The sequence below is a fragment of the Periplaneta americana genome, chromosome 2, assembly GCF_040183065.1.
Source record: "Periplaneta americana isolate PAMFEO1 chromosome 2, P.americana_PAMFEO1_priV1, whole genome shotgun sequence".
NCBI classification, from domain to species: Eukaryota; Metazoa; Arthropoda; class Insecta; order Blattodea; family Blattidae; genus Periplaneta; species Periplaneta americana.
Window position 1 is genome coordinate 17999090 of NC_091118.1, and position 23006 is coordinate 18022095.

The window sequence follows — 23006 nt, forward strand, 5'->3', positions numbered from 1 at the left end:
TAACAGAAGTGGCCAACCAGATTAGAAATTACATAGATTCTTCCCGCAGACCCAAATTCTTCTGCAATGACGTGCGCTCGCGTACTTTTGATGTTCTCCCTTAATCTCGTTTAATTTGATTCGATGGGGTAGGCATATCTTACCATCGGCCATAGAAGAATGAATACCGTACTCATTTCCTCCATCTCTCAGTTCCCAAGATTCCTTGTAAGAATCGTCTAATCCCGTTACACTTCGGACTTTTTCGCCACCTCGTCCAAGGACGCATGAATCGCGCGATGACGCTGCATCTTCCTGTTGCGTGGGTACGCTGTTGGTGACGTGTGGTTTATATTGGTTCTGAAGAGGTTTCACGAACTTTCGATGTGCCATATAAAAGCTTCTAGATTATTAGACGTTCTATTCTGTTTTTATTTTATATTCGTAAGTGGTTCAGTGGCTGTGCGACAGAATAAGTGATTGTACATTGTCTTTGTCTTGACTGCTGCCTTATATGGTTATTGTACTTGCGCTAACCTTGTTGTCTACGTGGTCCTGCCCTGAAGAGATATCATCTTGTATGTAACCAGTGAAGCGACCATCCCGTACATTACAGGTAAAAATTAACTATACTTATTCTTCCAGAAAGAAACACGTAAACAATGATATGCCAAAAGGCAACCTCCCAGCGTTCTAGGTTCTATACTTTGTTAATTTCATATAAATGACCTGCTATTTAACGGGGATCACAACAGCTTGGTTGGACAGTTTTCTGATTACTCGACCTGGTGTCATAATTTAAGTCCCTAGTACGCATATATTACAAAGACAGGTGAATGAACTGGTACCCTAGCTATGTAAATGGCGAATTATGTTAAATGTAGGCCCTACTAAAAGCCCAAGCCTGCTTAACCGCCATTAAATTACAAAGACAGGTGAATGAACTGGCACCCTAGCTATGTAAATGGCGAATTATATTAAATGTAGGCCCTACTAAAAGCCCAAGCCTACTTAGCGCCATTAAATTACAAAGACAGGTGAATGAACTGGTACCCTAGCTATGTAAATGGCGAATTATATTAAATGAAGGCCCTATTAAAAGCCCAAGCCTGCTTAGCCGCCATTAAATTACAAAGACAGGTGAATGAACTGGTACCCTAGCTATGTAAATGGCGAATTATATTAAATGTAGGCCCTACTAAAAGCCCAAGCCTGCTTAGCCGCCATTAAATTACAAAGACAGGTGAATGAACTGGTACCCTGGCTATGTAAATGGCAAATTATATTAAATGTAGGCCCTACTAAAAACCCATCCTGCTTAGCCGCCATTAAATTACAAAGACAGGTGAATGACCTGGTACCCTGGCTATGTAAATGAATTAAATTATATGTATGGCGTACTAAAACCCAAGCTATAGTTTTAACATACAGGAGGAAAATTTTCACATGTTTTTCACCCAAAATTAGAGATACAATGATCACAGAGCGAGTAGAAAATGTCAGCAAAACATCTGGGCGTTACTTACATTAACGACTAGCTGAGACTTGCCCATGCTCTAGCATGGTGCAATAGTATCCTCTACTTAATAAAAAGCAGAAATTTAAATTTGAAAACCGTCATTACACTAAAAGGAAAAAGTCTACTTAGACTAATAATAGTGTACATCTGGCCAGTGTGGGAATTAAATATATAAAAAAAGTGAATTTAAAAAAAAGTCCAACAGTCATATCGGGGTTAACATAGGCCTATTATGTTAATGCAGTACTATATTTGATTCATAGATAAATAAAATTTGGACACTGAATAATTCACATCAGAGTCTGTATTTAGGAAATAGGTCTATTACAAAAGTTAAATCCACGAAAACAACATAATTTCAAATTTAGGTAGCTAATTACAGTCTGATACTTTTTTTTTTCTTGTACGGAGGAGAGATCTGAATGTTTGCATTGCAGTCTGAGGCATATTGTGCTTACCACTCCTATTCTGTGAATGACTGAGTAGTTGAACGACCTCACTCTTGTACAAGTACAGGACGCCGCAGTGTGAACAGAACCCGGGCTATGGTATGAATGATGATATGTGAATTAATGATAGCAAAGTGAATCCAAGGTCCCGTACAACATACAATACGACGACCCCCCAGCAAGGCATCAGTAATGCACTTTGAATCGGATTCTTCTAATAATATCACTATGTTGTATCATGATACAAGCTAATTGGCTTTTCGTCAGTACAACAACTCATACTGCCCTTGGTTTTGCATGGTTTCTCTTGGGCACTGCTTAAGACAAATATCAGGATATGACCTAATGGCCTCCCCTCCCATACAACGCAAAATAATACAGAGCATTTCCTCGCATGCAATTGATTTAAGTGGTTATGAATATCCGACTCTGCCGGCAAACAGCATGCTTTCAGCCACCACACACGACCAAACTCTCACAGATGAACATCTAGACAGAATCTTTCTTAAGGTCGCTCAGAATATTATTGAGGATCCATGTTTAGGCCTACATCATGTTCCAAGAAATCAACTAGCTAATATCTTCTGAATTCGAAAAAATTAAAGCCACAACATTTCGAGCTAATATTTGCACTCAGAAATGTTGTGGCATACAAGGGAATGCTTTCAGTGTTTTAATGGTTATTTTGTTTCAGGGTCAAAATGGTGAACACGTCTTTCGTTTATAGTAACATACCGATGCGCCAAAACTTCTGACAACGCGGAAAATATGCAAACCACTACTGTAGATCAACTTACATCATCTGGCCGACCTTACACCCAGCCACTAAGTCCCAACTCTTCATTATCAGCAGAGACCGGAAGTTTAGGCATTATGAATCATTAAAATAGACAGGCAAAAAGGCATCATAAAAAACTAAAATACGCAATAAAAGGCAATTACAAAAGCCTTGCATTAGACCCACAATCTTGCACTTTCCACAAAGAGATTTCGGCAGTAAGAAAAGCCTTACGTAAGTCGAATGCAAATTGAGATTTTCGACTAGATATTGCTATTACTATTGGAAGCAAAGAAATCTTGTTCCCAATAGCCTTGGAAAGTGCATTTTCGTGTTTGGTTGTATTGATATGTTGCGATATGAAATATTTAGCTAGCTACAACAATGTCGCAATGAAAACTGAAAGAAAAATAATCGTTAAAAATAACAGACCCGCACTCATTGTTGCCTTGTCAAATAAACACAAGCGATAATTACAACGCTTACTGTTAAACATTTTTCAGGGTAGCACTCATTGTTGCAAAGAGAATATGAACTGAAAGACAATAATATACAAGAAATCACTTTCATTGTAGCGGTTATAGAAATAAATTAAAATATACCTGCAGGCAATTATTAATAATAAATTAATCGACGCTAAATAACCTCGTAGTTGATACAGCGCCATTAAATAACCAATTAAAAAAATAATAAATTAATAAATAATAGATAACTAATCAAATAAAGGCAAAAAAAAAGCATTTATTTTGTAAATTAGGCATTTATATTAAAAAAGGCAGAAAAGAGCAACATAAAACTGTGACGTTTCAATCACAAAGGTATAATTCGTACAGATTAACTTTAAAAATGAAGATAGATTTAACATATTTAAAAAAGCTTGTTGAATTTTTCTACTGTGTCTCCAGTGTTGTCATCTACTCTCAATTAGTGGTCGACATAACATAGTTTTCACCATCCATAATGATTATTTCATCAGATGTGGCAACACAGTAATTGACAGTCATGAGAATCGTACTCCAGTTCCAAATAGCTTGGCTCTCCTATGCCCCATCTGGTTGGCGATAAGTACTGCACTAGCGCTCGATTTTCTAGGCCAAAGCCACAGAAGTTTTGGTAGTACAGTAGTTCTCTAACTGCTCTGATTCATTTGTCTGAAAATACTGGACAAACACTACGAAACACTTCATTCTTTTTCGTTTCTGACCAGCATTCAACGTGTTACAGACCCACTTAGTATGGAATTTTTTTTTAGTTGGTTATTTAACGACACTGTATCAACTACGAGATTATTTAGCGTCGAGATTGGTGATAGCGAGATGGTATTTGGCGAGATGAGGCCGAGGATTCGCTATAGATCACGTGGCATTCACCTTACGGTTGGAGAAAACCTCGGAGAAAACCCAATCAGGTAATCAGCCCAAGCGTGGATCGAACCCATGTTCCAGCGCAACTTCGGACTGGCAGGCAAGCGCTTTAACCGACTGAGCCACGCCGTTGGCCTACTTAGTATGGAATATTCAATTTGTTTATAGACCTAAAGATCTGTGTCAACATTAGAAAAAGATAAACTGAAAATGTCACTCACCATAAATTTCAATACCGCCTGTGGTAGGATTAACTTATCATCGCCCTTTTGTAGTAAGATGTCTCCTGGGTTGTAAGGGGTAGTGAAGCGTCTTACATAGCCTCTCCTACCCATCTCTCAGCCTCACCTTCACGTGGTACAACCTGTTTAAACAAACGAGGCAATGGGGCCCGAGTCACAGCGGGATAACTGTTACATCAGAAATGGAGGAAATGCCATTTCACAGCCATCCAGAGGACTTCGTAGTGGGAGCCTCACTCCTACATTATTCGAAACGAGAGTAGCAGCCAATCACGAAGAAGACAGTATATTTCAAGCCTTAAATATTTACTAATCAGCATGAGACTAGAAGCGAGTGACAGACAAAACACAGTTTCTTCCAAGCCTCAAATATCAGGTCGCAAAAAATATATATATATATATATATATATATATATAACAATTGAAATATGAAAACAGTTCTCCAGAATATACATAAGAATAAGTATTATTGACTGTTGTGTCAGGAATAAATGAATACTCATAAAAGGCTAAAACGCAATTCATTTGTTAAATTGCATAGCTATGTGGCAACTAATGTTCTAGATTACTATGGGAACTCTTTAAAACGAGTCATTGCCTTTTTTTTTCTCATTCTTCAGTCCACATAAATATTACACCATCAGCAATTAACTTAAAAAAAATAACATTTAATTTGAACTCTACTGATGTGTGAGTGAACACCACAAACCCACTTAGGAGAATTCTGGGTGATAAAGTAATTCTGTAGTAAGGCTGTACAACATAAGAGGTATGTTAACTTAAGGGGACACAGAATTGCTTATCTTGACATGTTGAAATTGTATCTCACATAAAGGAACTTTTCCTCAAAAAATCTATTGAAGCTAGACAGCTGATATTTTTGCAGCTAATTAATACACTTGACTTTATGCTAAAACAGTAGCTTTGTTTAATTTATTTCCTTCCTTAGAGTTTTTTTTATCCCCCTCCCAGTCGTAACACATTTTTTTCAAAGATTTTTAGTAACCCCCCCCCCCCAATATTTTCCAAGTTTTTCGAATACATCTATAGCATCCAAATAATTCCTGAAAATTTCAGCCTTCTAAATTAAATACAAGCTGAGAATAGATTCGTTTTGTTGGAAAAACTAAACTTACGGAAAATAAGCGTTCAAATAAGACTTAACCTATGTACACACCCAGAAACAAAATTTGTGCCGCCTGAATTTTCCAAACTAGAAAATGTAAAATTCAGGTGGCCCAAATTATAATTTTTAGTATAATAATATGTGATATACCATTTTAAAGAGATAAAATTCAAATAATAGTTTGGGCTAGTATAATCATATAAATGCTATAAGGTACTATTTTAAAGAAGAAAAATAAAAAAATAGTTTGGGAAATTAAAAATACCGGTACATAATTTTCTGTCCAAAATTCGTAAATTTATGAAGAATAAAACTTGTATACACCTCAGAAAATGGAAAAATTAAGATTGGATACAACATGAGTATGGTCATATGCCATTTTAAAGAGGGAAAACCAATTAATAATATATTGGAAAATTAAAAATAAATAAAAATATTCACCCAAAATTCAATTCAGTTTCCCCTTAAGACTGCCTTGCGAAAGAGAGAGTATGCATTGCTTAAATATAATAGATAACAAAATATACTACAAAAAATTCATTCAGTAGCTCATGAATCTCAGTGAGGTGTGCATTACTGGATACACGTTATGGTACGTGAATAACAAGTCATAGGCTAGATTATATCTTGCTAATTTGGGAGTACTAACATACGAAGATAACCAAAACTACGAAAAAAAAAAAATAAGTGCAGAAAGTACTGACATATTCACCAAATAGATACATCCACAAATCTATTGTAAAGAACAAATTATTTCTTTCAGGCCACAAACATCACATCACAGAAGAAATTACAAAATTCCGTAGCATTGTAAATGACAACATCCTGAACAAAATAAATGCAAGAGTATTTCAAAAAATGCATTAATACAGGGTGTCCACATAACACCTTTACAATTCACTTATAAAAATTTTTTGGAATGTTTGATAAAACTCGCTTTACTCTATCTTGAAATGGGAGTTCAGGTGGTCTGTGGCAACCAGTATATTTACAAATCCTCGACCACTAGCTGATTATGTATGAAGACTAGATGGAGCAAGGTATTTGTGTGTGTCCAAATATTTCTGTTGGGCCCATTTCTCCTGTGTACTGTATCTGTTATCAAGAAGCAATAAGAAAGCTTGGCCATCTGTTAGTAAATACAAATTACCACCAACCTGTTTTCTGTTTGCTTAGATCCATGTGAGCATACGAGACGAGAAGTTCCCAGCTGCACTCATTTGCATTGAGTGCCGTTATCATCTCTGCAGTCGCCATCAACTGTCCACTTGAGAGCGTTTGCTTCATGTTTTTCCTCTTCTTCAGTGCAGCTGTTGCCTGGGAATGAAGAGATGTGAAATAATATCACGTATGAACATGTTACAGGCACAGGCGTCAGTAATCTTCCAACCTCTGCTGAACTTGGATGATACGAGTACCAAATGGACTTCTTTCACAGTAAAGCCGAACATTATTCAATCCATGTAATTTAATAGCGTTTTGTTGAACTTCATTGCATTATTATGCAAACTCAATTAAAGAAAACGAATAAGATAAATGAAAATTCACAACATAAATGAAAATAACATTGGAGTATTTTGATTGAAAACTCTGCCACTAGATTTTGGTATAGAAACATAAATCTAAATAATAATTTATGAAATAATAGTTAAAAATTACCTGTTTCGATGGGTTAGACATTACCGGGTAAGGAACATACTGCAAAGATAATATATTTTCAATTTCGTCACCCTATATTCTTTCATCTTTTGCATTAGAAATCTGGGCAGACACAGTCACTTCTGAATTTAGATTAGCTACTGCTCAAAGACATTCTATGCCAATCAGCTGTTTCATGAACAGGAACTTCTCAAGAGCTTTCTTACAGCTTTTGAAATCGACATTCATAAAATGTCAAGTCATATTTTCTAGAATATGTTATCAGTTTGTTAGAGTAAGCTTTCCTGCAATATTTACAATAAACAACATATGCATTTTTTATTATGTATAAACATGGGAATGTTGATTTCCACTTTTCTTGAAAATTTCGTTTGTGTATTTTTGTAACACACTTGACATCAGTTAGGTAATGAACCTGTTGCATGATACAGATAATTTACCAGACCTCTGGCACTTACCTTTAACACTTTCCACTCTTGCCACTGTTAGCAGTTATTTCTGTCGATGTGGATGGCACTAGATCATTTGAATAATAAGGTTTTCTTTAATAACATATCAATCAATGTGCTATGTTACTTGTTAACAATATTGCAGGGCCGGGAAACGGCCGCTCTCAGACCACTTAGCTTCTCCTGCTACAATTGCTGTTGTACGTGTACCCATATACTGACTGCTCTGTTTACTAGAGTTGGGTCGATTCGTGAACGAATCGTTCATTTGAACGACTAATAATAAAGAATCGTAAGAATCGATTCGTGGTATCAATGAATCGTCGTTCAAAAGAATCTTAACGAATCGTCGTTCAAAAGAATAGTAACGAATTGACATGGTATCGTAACCCACGATTCTATTTACTTGTTTGATGTAACCTGTCAACGGACATTTCCGAACCATGCCGAATACTCCCGAGCGAGAGTGAAATCAAAATACTGCATTTGTTAAGTATGGAAAATAATGAACAGAAACCTGAAATTTACATAGTTAAATAGAGATGTAATGCAAAAAATGTACTTCGTAATAAGGTTCAGTTGATAAATTATAATTTAGAAACATTATCTTGGGTAATTTTGTATACTAATGGAGGTCATGCTGAATGGTTCCAGCCAATGAGAAAGAGACAATCCAATGTCTCGCCTCTTACGCCATCTATGCGAGAGATGAACGTTTTTGTTCTATGCGTGGTTTGCAAAGGAAAGTGTCCTGTAAGTCGTTCGTTGACGAATCATTGGAATCGCAGAGTAGGAAGAATCGTGAACTCGTTGACAATTCAAAAGAATAGTTGGAATTGCAGACTGAGAAGAATCGTGAACGAATCGTTAGAATCGATTCGTAATGTATGATTGAATCGTTGGAATCGACTTCTGAAAAAGAATCGCGTTGTCCAACTCTACTGTTTACTATACGAGTTTGCCGCCCCCGGATATTGTCACAACTCGGTGTGCAGAATGATTGCTGAGTAAGAAATTGACAAAAAAAAAAAATTGGACTGATAATTAGAACATGCATACTGGATTCAAAGATTGAATTGATATTTGTATATGTTTCTGTCACGTGAATTGAGCATTAAACAGCAGGCATGGTGGGAAGAGTTGAAAGTGTTTGTTTCTAAAGCTAACTTTACACTGGAATAGCATATGTTACTAACAATGTTATTCACAAATTTTGAATATACATAGGCCTGCAAAATGTTAATCAATTCTGTCGTCATCATTTATTGAAAACGTTTGTTAGTAGTGTTTTTAAAAGCTACTAGAAATGTTGAGAACATCAGTTTTGTTACTTTTTCATTACCATGTTAATAACATTGTTGCTAACTTTGATAGGCCTAATAAAAAAAAATTGCGATCACTCTGAAGGCAATCTATATCAAAGGATGTTAATAACTTTATATTCGGGGATTAGTTTTCTGCCAAAATCCGTTCGGTGTATTCATATTTCATGTCTTTTCGCACTTCTGAAATGTTATTTACTGTATTTACTCGCATATAACCAGAACTTTTTTTTTTTACCGAAAATACGAGGAAAAATTCGGATGCGTGTTATATGGGAGGATTTTTGTGTGGGAAAGATTTAGTTGGATAACAAAGCATTTAAGACGCATTATGCTTATTTATTCTTATATTTGCATACAAGTAACAGATCTAATATGGTGACTGATGTCCTCATCTTATTCGTTGTCACTGCTGCCAAGTTCTGAGGCGCACTATAACAAAAAATTTCAAAGTCTAGTGGGTTGGTGGGGGGGTGTTGGCAGAGTTGTAATTGCTTTCACATCCCACCTCCCATTGCCGCTCACACAGGAATTTTAAACTTAAAACTATCGTACTTATGATATGTCTGCCTGCCAAGAAATTAATGTAGGATATATGCGGGAATTTTTTTTTTCTCTGTAATTTCACACTCAGAAATGGGTGCGAGATATATGCGAGTAAATATGGTAACTAATTCAGTGATTTACGTGTTGATAATATGTTAGTAAGTATGTACGTTAATAGCTTTCAGTTGTTTCTGAAGATTTGTTATTAACATTTTACTTAATTTTTTATAAGGACTTAGTATTAAAATTTTTGTTAATTAGATTCTTTTTAACTTTATTTAATCAAGGCTGTAAAAAATATTTTAGTGACACATTTGTTATTAACATTCTTCTCAGAAACAGTGTTTTGCTTTGTGTGTGTGTGTGTGTGTGTTATAGAGAGAGAGAGTGTGTGTGTGCGCGCGCGTGAATATTGTTACTGTATATGAATATGATCTGCCAACCTATGGATGCAGATATTGCCAGATGAGTAGGAACTCCCGTTTCTAATATCACAGATAGCACCATCGACTCTTTCAGCAGTTTCTGGTAGTCTTGTACAGCCAAACTAGCCCCTTCAATCCCATACAGTCATTGTCTGTGGTTCCAGGAAACGTGAATAATGTATGGAAGCTGCAGATCATGTACGTTAGTAATTAAGAATTGATAATTAAGCAGTCAATGTTAGAGAGAGTAATAATGAAATAAATAATTAATAATGTATGTTTTGTAAGAGTTTTAATTTATTCTTATTCAATTCTTAAACCAACCTTCTCTTTATAATCATCACTATCCTATTCTGTCTTTTTCACATCTTCATCACAATAATCCTCTTTGTCAGTATTCTTACTGTACATTACACATATAGTAGGGTACCTAGGGTAACCAACTTCTGAACACAAAAATTGGGGAGACTTGGTCAATAAATTTTAGCGAATTTTTTGGAGTGGTTTATAAAACTACCCATTTAATTATAATACAAATATGATTTAGATCGCAATATTGAGTACAATAATTAAAAAATATGCATGTTTATAAGCTTTAACCTATATTAGTACAGAACATTTAATTTTATAATAATAATAATGATTTATTTTAGCTGGCACAGTTAAGGCTGTGAGGCCTTCTTTTCCACTCAACCAGCAAAAAGTATACATACATATGTATCAACTTACAAAGAATTCAACAATTTGATTTAGATAAGAGCTACATGTATACAAGAGTTATTTACAAATTAAACAACAAAATACTATGAACTATTAATTAAACACTGAAATACAAACTATGTAGCAGAATTAAGCTAAAATAAATAGCATGTTAATATATTTCAAATAATGTTAGAAAGAGATTATTATGAGACAATTTTGAAAATACAGCACTATCAGGATGCATGTCTAAAGGAAGGAGTAACAATGTAGACAGTGATAGTTTAAGTCAGTATGATTGGAGTGAAATGCTAAGAAGGTTATCTTTTAAGCTGTTTTTAAAGGTGTTTATTGTCTTGCAGCCCCTAATACTTTGTGACAGGGAATTTCATTGTCGTGAGGTGGATACTGTAAAAGATGATGAATAACGAGATGTTCTATGAAGAGGTATACTTAACGCGCCACCTACTATGCAAACTGAAAACAAAATCTCTTTACAGATATGTGCATACAGTTGCCCGAAGATTACAGGATCACCGGAATTGAATTTTATTAATATTGGTACCTACCAAACTAACTTTCGATAGTCGGTTTATATCTAAATATATTTGCGGATATTATTAGATTATATATATATAAATTAGCGATCATGATTGATATAGAAAAATGCGGGAGAATTAGGACATCAATATGGGAGGCAGGAGTATCCAAAAATATTAGCTGAAATATGAGAGTTCCCAGAAAATACGAGAGATATGCCCCCCCCCCCCCCAAGTATACCTGGCTTTCATTTCAAAACTTCCCAGTTATTTTAGTAAAATTTAATTTAAACCAAACACACAGCAATTTAGAATTTAGAGTGAAGTTTAAAACCAGTGTTCATTGCATTTTAGGTTTCGCCCTCATTCCTGCCTTTAAAATTTCAAATGACACTCCTATATCAGAGTCTAGTATATACAGTCACGAAGCTTGAGGTGACGAGAGTACTAGGAACAAAAAACTGTGCCGGTACTATTTTGCATTGTTTGTGATGAGGCGATAGTAGCAATCCTAGTGGTTAGCAACTACCTACAGATGCATATTCCCTACATATTGAGCTTCGTGACTATTAGACTGTGCCTATATTATAATACTTAAATCTCAAAGAGTAGGCCTATTCAATTGTTCATACATCTCATTCATTTCTTCTCGCATCTTTTGTTTTCTATCGTCGCCTGGCAACCTGGATGTGTTGTTATTGTTCATTAGAGCTGAAGAGAATAAAATTGTAAAGACTATTGTTAAATTCAGGTAATAACACTAATATTAAGGAATATTATAGTTGTGCATTATAAACCTATTCTTCAATAATTTATAGCAGGATAGAAAATAATAAAAGCCGAAGTTTGGTTTCGCGTTACTATTTATGTATTATTCTAATACTATGGCAATGCTAAGTAGAGAAGTTCCGAAATAGGCTGTGTTACCACAGTCTAGTATATACAGTCACGAAGCTTGAGTTGTGAGGGTGCTAGGAACAATAGACTGTGTCGGTACTATTTCGCATTGTCTCTAATGAGGCGATATTAGTGACCCTAGTGGTTAGCAACTATCTATGGATGCATATTTACTACGTATTGAGTTTCGTGACTGTATATACTAGACTGTGTTATTACTGTTTAGCCAACAATGGAGCATATTTTGAACATTTAATTTAGTAAATTTAATTGCATCTGGATTTGCCTCCAGTTCATTCTAGCTACCCTAATTAAATAGATTGGACATATCATGAGAGCCTGACATATTGATAGATAGATTTATTCGTTCCATAATATTCTTACATTTGCTTTATACCATAGAATAAAGAACATGTCCAATTCTTAAGTTTAACAATAAAATGCAATACATATAAAATGCAAATATGAAATATGTACAGAATTTATACCTTAATAACAATAATATTTTATACAATGTAATATGTTTACCATTTAATAGTATTATAATATTTACACAGTACTGTGAAATGTCAAGAATTCATCTACAGAATAGAAAGTGTGAGATATTAAGTAAATTTTTAGTTTTGCCTTAAATAATCCAGGGTTTTGGCTATGATTATTAATGTCTTCAGAAAGACTATTGAACATTTTTATCGCCATGTAACGTACTCCCCTTTGAAAGCATGATAAATTTGATGATAGCGTATGAAAATCATTCCTTCTGCGGGTATTTATACTATGTATGGCTGTTAGTTGGAAAATTTTCTTTATTACATAAGAGGAAATTTATTGTAGAGTATATGTATTAATTTGTTAAGGTTAGAATCTCTAATTTTTTTTTTAAATAATCTACGTGATTCTCTAGCCTTTGCTCCAACTATTATTCTAATGGCTCTATTTTGTAATAAGAATATATTTTTACTATCTACAGAATTTCCCCAAAATATTATTCCGGAGGACATAATGGAATGAAAATAGGTAAAATATATTGTCTTTAAGATACTGCTGTTTAGAAATTGTTGTAACGACCTAATTGCGCTAAGTTTGGGGGTTATTTCTTTGATATGATTTTTCCAATTTATTGTATTATTAATATGCAAACCAAGAAATTTGGTTGTTAATGTTTCTAGTAGAGGTATATTGTTGATAGTTGTGTCCAATGTTACAGAGATTAAATTTGAAGTGGCTTTAAATTGAATTATGTTAGTTTTATTAATGTTTAATGCTAGTTTATTGGTTGTAAACCAGTCATAAATTTTAAGGAGAATTGTTTCTGTTTTATATTTGAATATGGCAAAGTTATTGTCTGTAATTATGATACTTGTGTCATCTGCAAATAGTATAGGATAACCTATTCCTTTTATTATGGGGCCAAGGTCATTTATAAAAATTAGAAAAAGAAGAGGGTCAAATATAGATTGGAATAGTTACTAAAGAACAGTCAGAAACAACATTAGGACGCACAAAATTGCAATTCTTTGACAATTTGGGAAAAGATTTTAAAATACTTATAGTGAAAAACTAGCAGACTTTTTTAAAAGACATTTAACTCTTCAAACATTATGAAGTCAGCAGCAAGAAAATGGTATATTTAGTGATTACTTAATAATAATAATAATAATAATAATAATAATAATAATAATATATCGGTATGAGTCACAATCAGCCATAGGAATACCTGATATTTGCCTAACAGTTCAGGGAAACCCGGAAGAAGCATGCCTCCATATCAAATCAAGTGGGGTTGAAGCCAATGTCCAAGCATAGCCATGGACAGGAGTCCAGTCAGCCAGAAGTTGTTTCTTTCCTAGTTATTTAATGGAGTTATATCACGTACTTGGTTATGGATTTAATCATAAGAAGATTGTATTTGGCGAAATGAGGTTGAGGACTTTCCATGAATTACCTAACATTCGCCTTACAGAGGGGAAAACTTCGGAAAAATGAATCGTATAATCAACCCCAGCCACTCCCAATACGAATTACGTTCTCAGTCTACTGATTGCTGATGATATTTTGAATGATACATTCATTCCCATATAGACTAGAGCAATATGGCACAGAGATCAAGATGGTCCAGCACAGTGGAACAACGATCACCGGTATTGCAATGTGTACGTGCGAAGTCATTATTGGTGATACACTTTTACTAATTAAGGAAAGACCATTGTAGAATCTTGATGTCACTGTCTTTGTTCCGCTTGAAGTCAGAAGAAGTAGTTCGTGCCTTGAGATCCGAATGGGGGACTGTTTACTTCTCTTGACATCATGCATAAAGGTATTGAAAAGTGATATATATTATTTTATGGCAGTTATATTACCTACACGCAACCCCCAAACTGTTTGGAGGATCACATCTGCCATTGGTTAGTTGGTCCATATGATCTATCCCGGAGGATTGTCAGAAAACTTCACTGACCAATCCCTCTTCACCACTTAGGGGATGCTTATGTATGCTATGGTAGGTCGCATGCTGAAAAGCCATTTCCTCCATTTTTAATGGAAGAGTTATACTGCTCCGACTTGGTCCCTAGAGTAAGGTTACCACATTTTTTTTTTTTTTTACAATTTTTGGGGACAGATTTAATATTAGTTCTAAGATTGCCGTTCACTTATATTGGTTTACACAATTTAAAGAATTGAAATAATATTTACAACTAAACTACTTTGTTTTTGTTGTTGTTTTCTAATGCTAGGCGTTTGACAATAAAGTCATTTGACCTCTTGCACTCCAATATTTTTCAAAGATATTATCATGGCCAGCCACTGAAGCACAGATTTTGAGGTGTTCCGAATCCATTTCTTGGTTTGAGTTGCACAATGGGCAGTTAGGGGACTGATATATTCCAATTCTATGCAGGTGTTTGGCCAAACAATCATGGCCTGTTGCCAATCTAAATGCAGCTACAGACGATTTTCCTGGTAAATCGGGAATTAACTGTGGATTTTGATGCAGAGAGTTCCATTTTTCCCCTTGGGATTGTGTTATCAAATTTTGTTTGTTTAAGTCTAAGTATGTAGATTTAATAAATCTTTTCACAGAGTAATACATAGATTTAGTAAAAGGTCTGTAAGTAGCAGTGTTGCCCTTCTTTGCTAAAGCATCCGCATTTTCGTTTCCCAGGATTCCACAATGGGATGGTATCCATTGGAATACAATTCTTTTACTGAGTGATATTAATTGAGAGAGCATTTTAGTTATTTCTGCTGTTTGAGATGAAGGTGTGTATTTAGAGACGATTGATAGAATAGCTGCTTTGGAGTCTGACAATATAACTGCATTCCTAAATTTATTGATGTGGCATAGAAGATTCCTGAGACATTCACTTATTGCAATGATTTCACCATCAAAACTTGTTGTTCCATATCCAAGAGATCTATAAAGTGAGAAGAGACAGCACGTAACACTTGCACTGGCACCTTCTTCTCTGGAGATTAAGAGAAGAGTGAATTAACCATCGTCTTCTCTAGATCCCAATTTTTCAGAAAACTCCCGACAAATCATAATATATTCAGGTTGGTTAAGATAGCAAGCATTGCATGAAAAGTTTCTAAACTCATTCTGGATTTTTGGAATGTCCACATCATGTTCATTGAAGAAAAAAAATAAATAAAGATCCCACTCCATTTTGAGCAAAGAGTGATTTTTCTTCATTCCACTTTGTCATTTTCTCTGAAGTCACATATTTATTCAAGCATGAAATTTCATCAAATAAGTTATCTTCATCCAAGATTAAGTCCATCTACATTTGAAGAAAAATACTATACTGTCCTTTAAATTTATTTCTTTCTAGAGAAGATTCCAGTAATATAAATACAGGTCATTGACATCTTGTAAATGAATAACCCAGGCACTGGGATATTCAACAGCATTTGCATAAAATTAGTGAAAGACACTGAAAATTTTGTTGTCAAATAAGAACCTTTTCTTCTAAACATGCCCAAAAGCTGTTTAATTGATGCTGGAATAAATTTATTTTCTTTCCTGGAGATCAATTTTTTTTATAATTTTAGATAACAATGGAAGATTCGATTGCATGAAAATACGTAGCCTACTGGATATAATAGTCGATTTTACTGACAACTGGAACAAGAAATAGGGAAGTAATGAAGAGAAATACATGACAAGACACAAACAGAGGCTAGCCTCTATCCTAAGCCAAAACATACGTGAAACTCCTGGTATATTTTGGAGAATTACACTATATAGAAATTTTAAGGCAATACAACTCCCACATACCTACTTAATACAATCAAAGGTACATCTCACAATCAAATTTAACTTATTCCCCCAATTTGTAAGTCAACAGACACCAACCATCAATTATACAACCCACTGTAAACCACAGAACCCCAAACAGCCAACATCACACACATTAACGTGAGACACATAACTGCCAATCTAGCCTCAGCAGGAATTTACAGAACAAGAAGTACAGCAGCTTGCTCTGACGACACTGCAAGTCTGCAAATATTCTATTCAGACACTATTCGGAGTTTCTTGCAGTAACTTAAGAGGCAGAATTCGTCTTGGAGCTCTTTCGTCAAGGTGGAAGATAGTATGACTAGATAGTACATCATTGCTCTTCCCAACACTGGAGAAAGGCCTTACAATTGTGAGCAACGATTTCTGTACACTTGTATCTAGAGTTGAGCTTAAACGATATTTTGAAGTATTTGTGACAACTGTGACTGTGACAATTAAATATCTGTGATTTTGTCACACCGATATTTTATATCGATAAGTAAGCACAATACGCATGAATTACACCGATAAAAATTAACAGGAAATATTGAAGAGCAGTGCAATGTGAATACGATTTCTCTATACACGCCACACATCAGTGGTTTAATTATTTTAATTAATACTACCCTGCACTGTTCGTGTTAGAGATATACATTAAAACTGGATCATATATAAATGAGAGAAGTACAGGTAAAGTTATTAAAATAATGTTGTAGGCTCCTGTAACTATTCAGTTTGTAATTAATAGTATAACTAAAAAAATATTGTTACTGCGTAAAAATTGAGTGGAAAATACTTATACATTAATATAAATTAACAGTAATATGAAAATGTGAAGATCTCGGGGAATACATAAAATATTTATAAAACATATATACAGACTAAATATGAAAACAAAATGTCAGATTCATGATTATATTATTATAATGCCGCTAATAACTTTGCAACACATAATCACTTTGAAAAAAATAATATTGAACAAAATATCACGAAAAAATAATCAAATACCACCGCCCGATTGCTGTTATTATATCATGCGCATGCGCAAACTCACGACGTAGATGAGAAATTATCAGTCACAGACGTTGCAACGGTGACAGAGTACTGAATACGGAGCAGATTTCGATAGCGATATTTTGTCACAGATATTTCGCGTCATCAGCCACAGGTGTATCTGTGACAAAAAAATACCTGTGACAAAATATCGGTTTGTGAAATATCGGCCATCTCTGCTTGTATCTGTCGTGAAAACAAACTGCTCCGCCACTGGAGTGTTTCATCTGGCCACATTACATGCTGCTAAAGTAAATGATACCGAAAAAAATCTACTCAAGGAAATAGAAGACGAAGAACGTTAGAAACTTCTGAGTTTATAATGAAAAAAGGTAGAAGAATTTCAACCTGCGAGAAATTTGTTTCCCACATCCCAACAAAATCGAATAGCTCCAACAAAACTACAGCCAATAATACTACACAAAACACATTGTCTAAAAAGAGACGAATTAAGGCTCAGAAGTAGGCGTCATCGATTCATTCCGGTGATAAAATATCATTCTTCGTAGTCATATTTATATAAAATCATCACTGACTATTGTGAAACAGTAGGTACCTCTTCTGCTTATAGGTTATGATTTCAGAAGCGTTAACTGCGGTAGATTTCGCAACTCGTATCAAAATGGCGTGACAAAATATATGGTAAATATGTATTCTGTCATGATTTTTGTCATTTTTTATGCAGTACTCTTGAACATACGTGACATAATGCATGAAAAAAGTGCCACATATTATTCTATAAAATGTGATTTCCTGACATCTTTCAGGGTGAAAAACAATTACGAATTAGTGAATCCGTATTCAAACTCATGTAAAATGAAAGCAAATAATCTTATTTCATTACTATGTCACATACGTTCAACACTATTGCATAAATAATCAGTAGAATCGTTATAAAATACATGACTAACACAAAAACACATACTTCGTCACGCCATATTGGTAGGAATTACAAAACCTGCCGCCAGAGTCCGCTGTAGTAACAGTAGCAGAAGACCTAACAATAATAAGTGAAAAATAAACATGCGAATAAAGCAGCCAATGCCAATGGAAAAATGCTATGTGGTGACGAAATGATGGTCATATTTTCGGAAGGAAAATTTACTCATTAGTTTCCAAAATTTTGCCTTAACCATCGCCACAAAGCAGAGGATTTTAAAATTTACGAAACAGAATTTTACACCATTTCTTTTTATTCCGTCAGACGCAAGGTACCGGTACCTAATCTTTCATAGATTCCAATGTGCTAACACATCTCGCAATTCTTATCAGCGTGTCGTCATAACTCACTTACGTAGTTACGTGTATTTTTCGCCTTTATTTTCTGTTTATTCTCTCTCAAGAGACGAAACAATAGTGCTGTTGAATGAGTAATCGCGCTGTGGCAAATCATACGTAGTTGCAATGCCTCGATTCGCTTGCGCATCGAGAATTGCGGTGTAATATACGGTGTTCCAAAATTCCCTTTACCCTCCTTTATATTGTAGAAATCCGTGCGAAGTGTTCTTTCAACAGCATGTGTATGATGCGGCAGGTAACCACCATTCATTCCAGGGGATTTGTGTGTACACCGTTATTTTCATGGCACAGTATTATTCGCCTCCAGGAGCAGTGTGAAATTTTGCGCAGCATTGCTGAAATGATGGAAGCAAATGCATTCCGAACAGCGTTTTTGAGTTCCTCAGTTGTCTGATAACGATTCTGGGTGACTTTCTGTTTGATGTGTCCCCATGACGAATTATCAAAGGATGTCAGATCGGAACATTGGAGTGGTCATTTCAGGGGTGCCGGTAACGAAGTCCCGGCAATGTTGCGCAAAATTTTACACGGCTCCTGAAGACGAATAATACTATGGCATGAAAATAATGGTGTGCACACAGATCCCTTGGAATAAATGGTGGTTACCTTTCTCAACATACACATACCGGTACTGTTGAAAGAACGGATTTCCACAGTATAAAGGGAAAGGGGGGTAGTGGAACTTTTGGAACATCTGTATGTCTCTAACCATACACTCGACCCAGTCAATATCTTAGGCCATCCTGACCTGCCATTGTTAAGAAGTTACGGATAAATCTTTCCCGCTCATATGGTACATACTACATTACGACAATTTCTGGCTTTGCATTTCTAAACTTTCTTTAGATCACTTGAATTGAACGGGGAAATACGTTGTAACAGAAGTGGCCAACCAGATTAGAAATTCCATAGATTCTTCCCGCAGACCCAAATTCTTCTGCAATGCGTGCGCTCGCGTACTTTTGATGTTCTCCCTTAATCTCGTTTAATTTGATTCGATGGGGTAGGCATATCTTACCATCGGCCATAGAAGAATGAATACCGTACTGATTTCCTCCATATCTCAGTTCCCAAGATTCCTTGTAAGAATCGTCTAATCCCGTTACACTTCGGACTTTCTCGCCACCTCGTCCAAGGACGCATGAATCGCACGATGACGCTGCATGTTCCTTTTGCGTGGGGACGCTGTTGGTAACGTGCGGTTCATGTCGGCTCTGAAGAGGTTTCACGAACTTTCGTTGTGCCATACAACTGCTACTGCATAATTAGACGTTCTATTCTGTTTTTTTTTTTAATATTCATTAGTGATTCAGTGGCTGTGCGACGGAATAAGTGACTGCACATTGTCTTTGTCTTGACTGCTTCCTTATATGGCTATTGTGCTTGCGCTAACGTTGTTGTCTACGTGGCCCTGCCCTGAAAAGAGATATCTTCTTGTGTGTAACCAGTGAAGCGACCATCCCATACATTACAGGTAAAAATTAACAATACTTATTCTTCCAGAAAGAAACACGTAAACGCTGATATGCCAAAAGGCAACCTCCCGGCGTTCTAGGTTCTATACTTTGTTAATTTCATATAAATGACCTGCTATTTAACGGGGATCACAACAGCTTGGTTGGACAGTTTTCTGATTACTCGACCTGGTGTCATAATTTAAGTCCCTAGTACGCATATATTACAAAGACAGGTGAATGAACTGGTACCCTAGCTATGTAAATGGCGAATTATGTTTAAATGTAGGCCCTACTAAAAGCCCAAGCCTGCTTAGCCGCCATTAAATTAGAAAGACAGGTGAATGAACTGGTACCCTGGCTATGTAAATGGCGAATTATATTAAATGTAGGCCCTACTAAAAGCCCAAGCCTGCTTAGACGCCATTAAATTACAAAGACAGGTGAATGAACTGGTACCCTGGCTATGTAAATGGCGAATTATATTAAATGTAGGCCCTACTAAAAGCCCAAGCCTGCTTAGCCGCCATTAAATTACAAAGACAGGTGACTGAACTGGTACCCTGGCTATGTAAATAGCGAATTATATTAAATTTAGGCCCTACTAAAAACCCAAGCCTGCTTAGCCGCCATTAAATTACAAAGACAGGTGAATGAACTGGTACCCTGGCTATGTAAATGGTGAAATATATTAAATTTAGGCCCTACTAATAACCCAAGCCTGCTTAGCCGCCATTAAATTACAAACACAGGTGAATGAACTGGTACCATGGCTATGTAAATGGCGAATTATGTTTAAATGTAGGCCCTACTAAAAGCCCAAGCCTGCTTAGCCGCCATTAAATTACAAAGACAGGTGAATGAACTGGTACCCAGGCTATGTAAATGGTGAAATATATTAAATTTAGGTACTACTAAAAACCCAAGCCTGCTTAGCCGCCATTAAATTACAAAGACAGGTGAATGAACTGGTACCCTGGCTATGTAAATGGTGAAATATATTAAATTTAGGCACTACTAAAAACCCAAGCCTGCTTAGCCGCCATTAAATTACAAAGACAGGTGAATGAACTGGTACCCAGGCTATGTAAATGGTGAAATATATTAAATTTAGGCCCTACTAAAAACCCAAGCCTGCTTAGCCGCCATTAAATTACAAAGACAGGTGAATGAACTGGTACCCTGGCTATGTAAATGGTGAAATATATTAAATTTAGGCCCTACTAAAAACCCAAGCCTGCTTAGCCGTCATTAAATTACAAAGACAGGGGAATGAATTGGTACTCTGACTATGTAAACGACGAATTAAATTATATGTATGGCGTACCAAAATCCAAGCCATAGTTTGCACATACAGGAGGAAAATTTTCATTTCTTAATTACCCAAAATTAGAGATATAATGATCACAGAGTGAGTAGGAAATGCCAGCGAAACATACTTACATTAACGACCACCTGAGACTTGACCATCCTCTAGCAGGTGAAGTAATAGCCTATCCTCTACTTAATAAAAGCACAAATCTAAATTTGAAAACCGCCATTACACTATAAAGAAAAAGTCTACTTAGACTAACAATAGTGTACATCTGGCCAGTTTGGGAATTAAATATATAAAAAAAAAGTCAATTTAGAAAAAAAAATCTAACAGTCATATCGGGGTTAACATAGGCCTATTATGTTAATGCAGTACTATATTTGATTCATAGATAAATAACAATTTGGAGACTGAATAATTCACATCAGAGTCTGTATTTAGGAAATAGGTCTATTACAAAAGTTAAATCCACGAAAACGACATAATTTCAAATTTAGGTAGCTAATTACAGTCTGATACTTTTTTTTTTCTTGTACGGAGGAGGGACCTGAATGTTTGCACTGCAGCCTGAGGCATATTGTGCTTACCACTCCTATTCTGTGAATGACTGAGTAGTTGAACGACCTCACTCTTGTACAAGTACAGCACACCGCACTGTGAACAGAACCCAGGCTATGGTATGAATGATGATATGTGAACTAATGATAGCGAAGTGAATCCGAGGTCCAACGCCGAAAGTTATCCAGTAATTCTGGTTGAATTGGTTGAGAGAAAACTCCGGAAAAAAACCCCAACCAAATAACCAGTCCGGTACTTATTAGTGAACACAGAAACCATAGCATAGAATGGCAATGTCCCATACAACATACAATACGACGACCCCCTAGTAAGACATCAGTAACGCACTTTGAACCTGGTTCTGATAATAATATCACTATGTTGTATCATGATATAAGCTAATTTTTTTTTTCGGTATGACAAATCATACTGCTCTTGGTTTTGCATGATTTCTATTGGGCGCTAGGACAAAATGTCGGGATGAAACCTAATGGCCTCCCCTCCCATACAACGCAAAATAATACAGAGCATTTCCTCACGTGCAGTTGACTTAAGTGGTTATGAATATCCGACTGTGCCAAAAAAACAGCATGCTTACAGCCACCACACACGACCACACTCTCATGAATGAACATCTATACAGAATCTTTCTTAAAGTCGCTCAGAATATTACTGAGGATCCATGTTTACGCCTACATCATGTTCCAAGAAATCAACTAGCTAACATCTGAATTCGAAAAAATTAAAGCCACAACATCTGGAGCTGATATCTGCACTCAGAAATGTTGTGGCATACAAGGGAATGCTTTCAGTGTTTTAATGGTTTTTTGTTTCAGGGTCAAAATGGTGAACACGTCTTTCGTTTATAGTAACATACCGATGCGCCAAAACTTCTGACAACGCGGAAAATATGCAAACCACTACTTTATTAGACAACCATCTGGCTGACCTTTCACCCAGCCGCTAAGTCCCAACTCGTTATTATCAGCTTGTTGAATTTCTCTCCAGTGTCTCCAGTCTTGTCATCTACTCTCAATTAATGGTCGACA

At 35.7% G+C, this 23006-nt stretch overlaps 1 protein-coding gene across 5 annotated transcripts in view; it reads right to left on the reverse strand.

The window, feature by feature from the left end:
• LOC138714626 (uncharacterized) overlaps positions 1-23006 on the reverse strand; it is a 79597-nt gene that overhangs the window by 44250 nt on the left and 12341 nt on the right. For 3 of the 5 annotated variants that reach the window (XM_069846669.1, XM_069846661.1, XM_069846679.1), the window contains one exon: positions 6615-6774. In XM_069846669.1, coding sequence (XP_069702770.1) covers positions 6615-6774 — 160 coding nt within the window. Of the gene's footprint in view, positions 1-4310; positions 4454-6614; positions 6775-23006 lie in introns of those variants that run through there. The other 2 variants (XR_011336054.1, XM_069846688.1) reach the window with 1 other exon arrangement.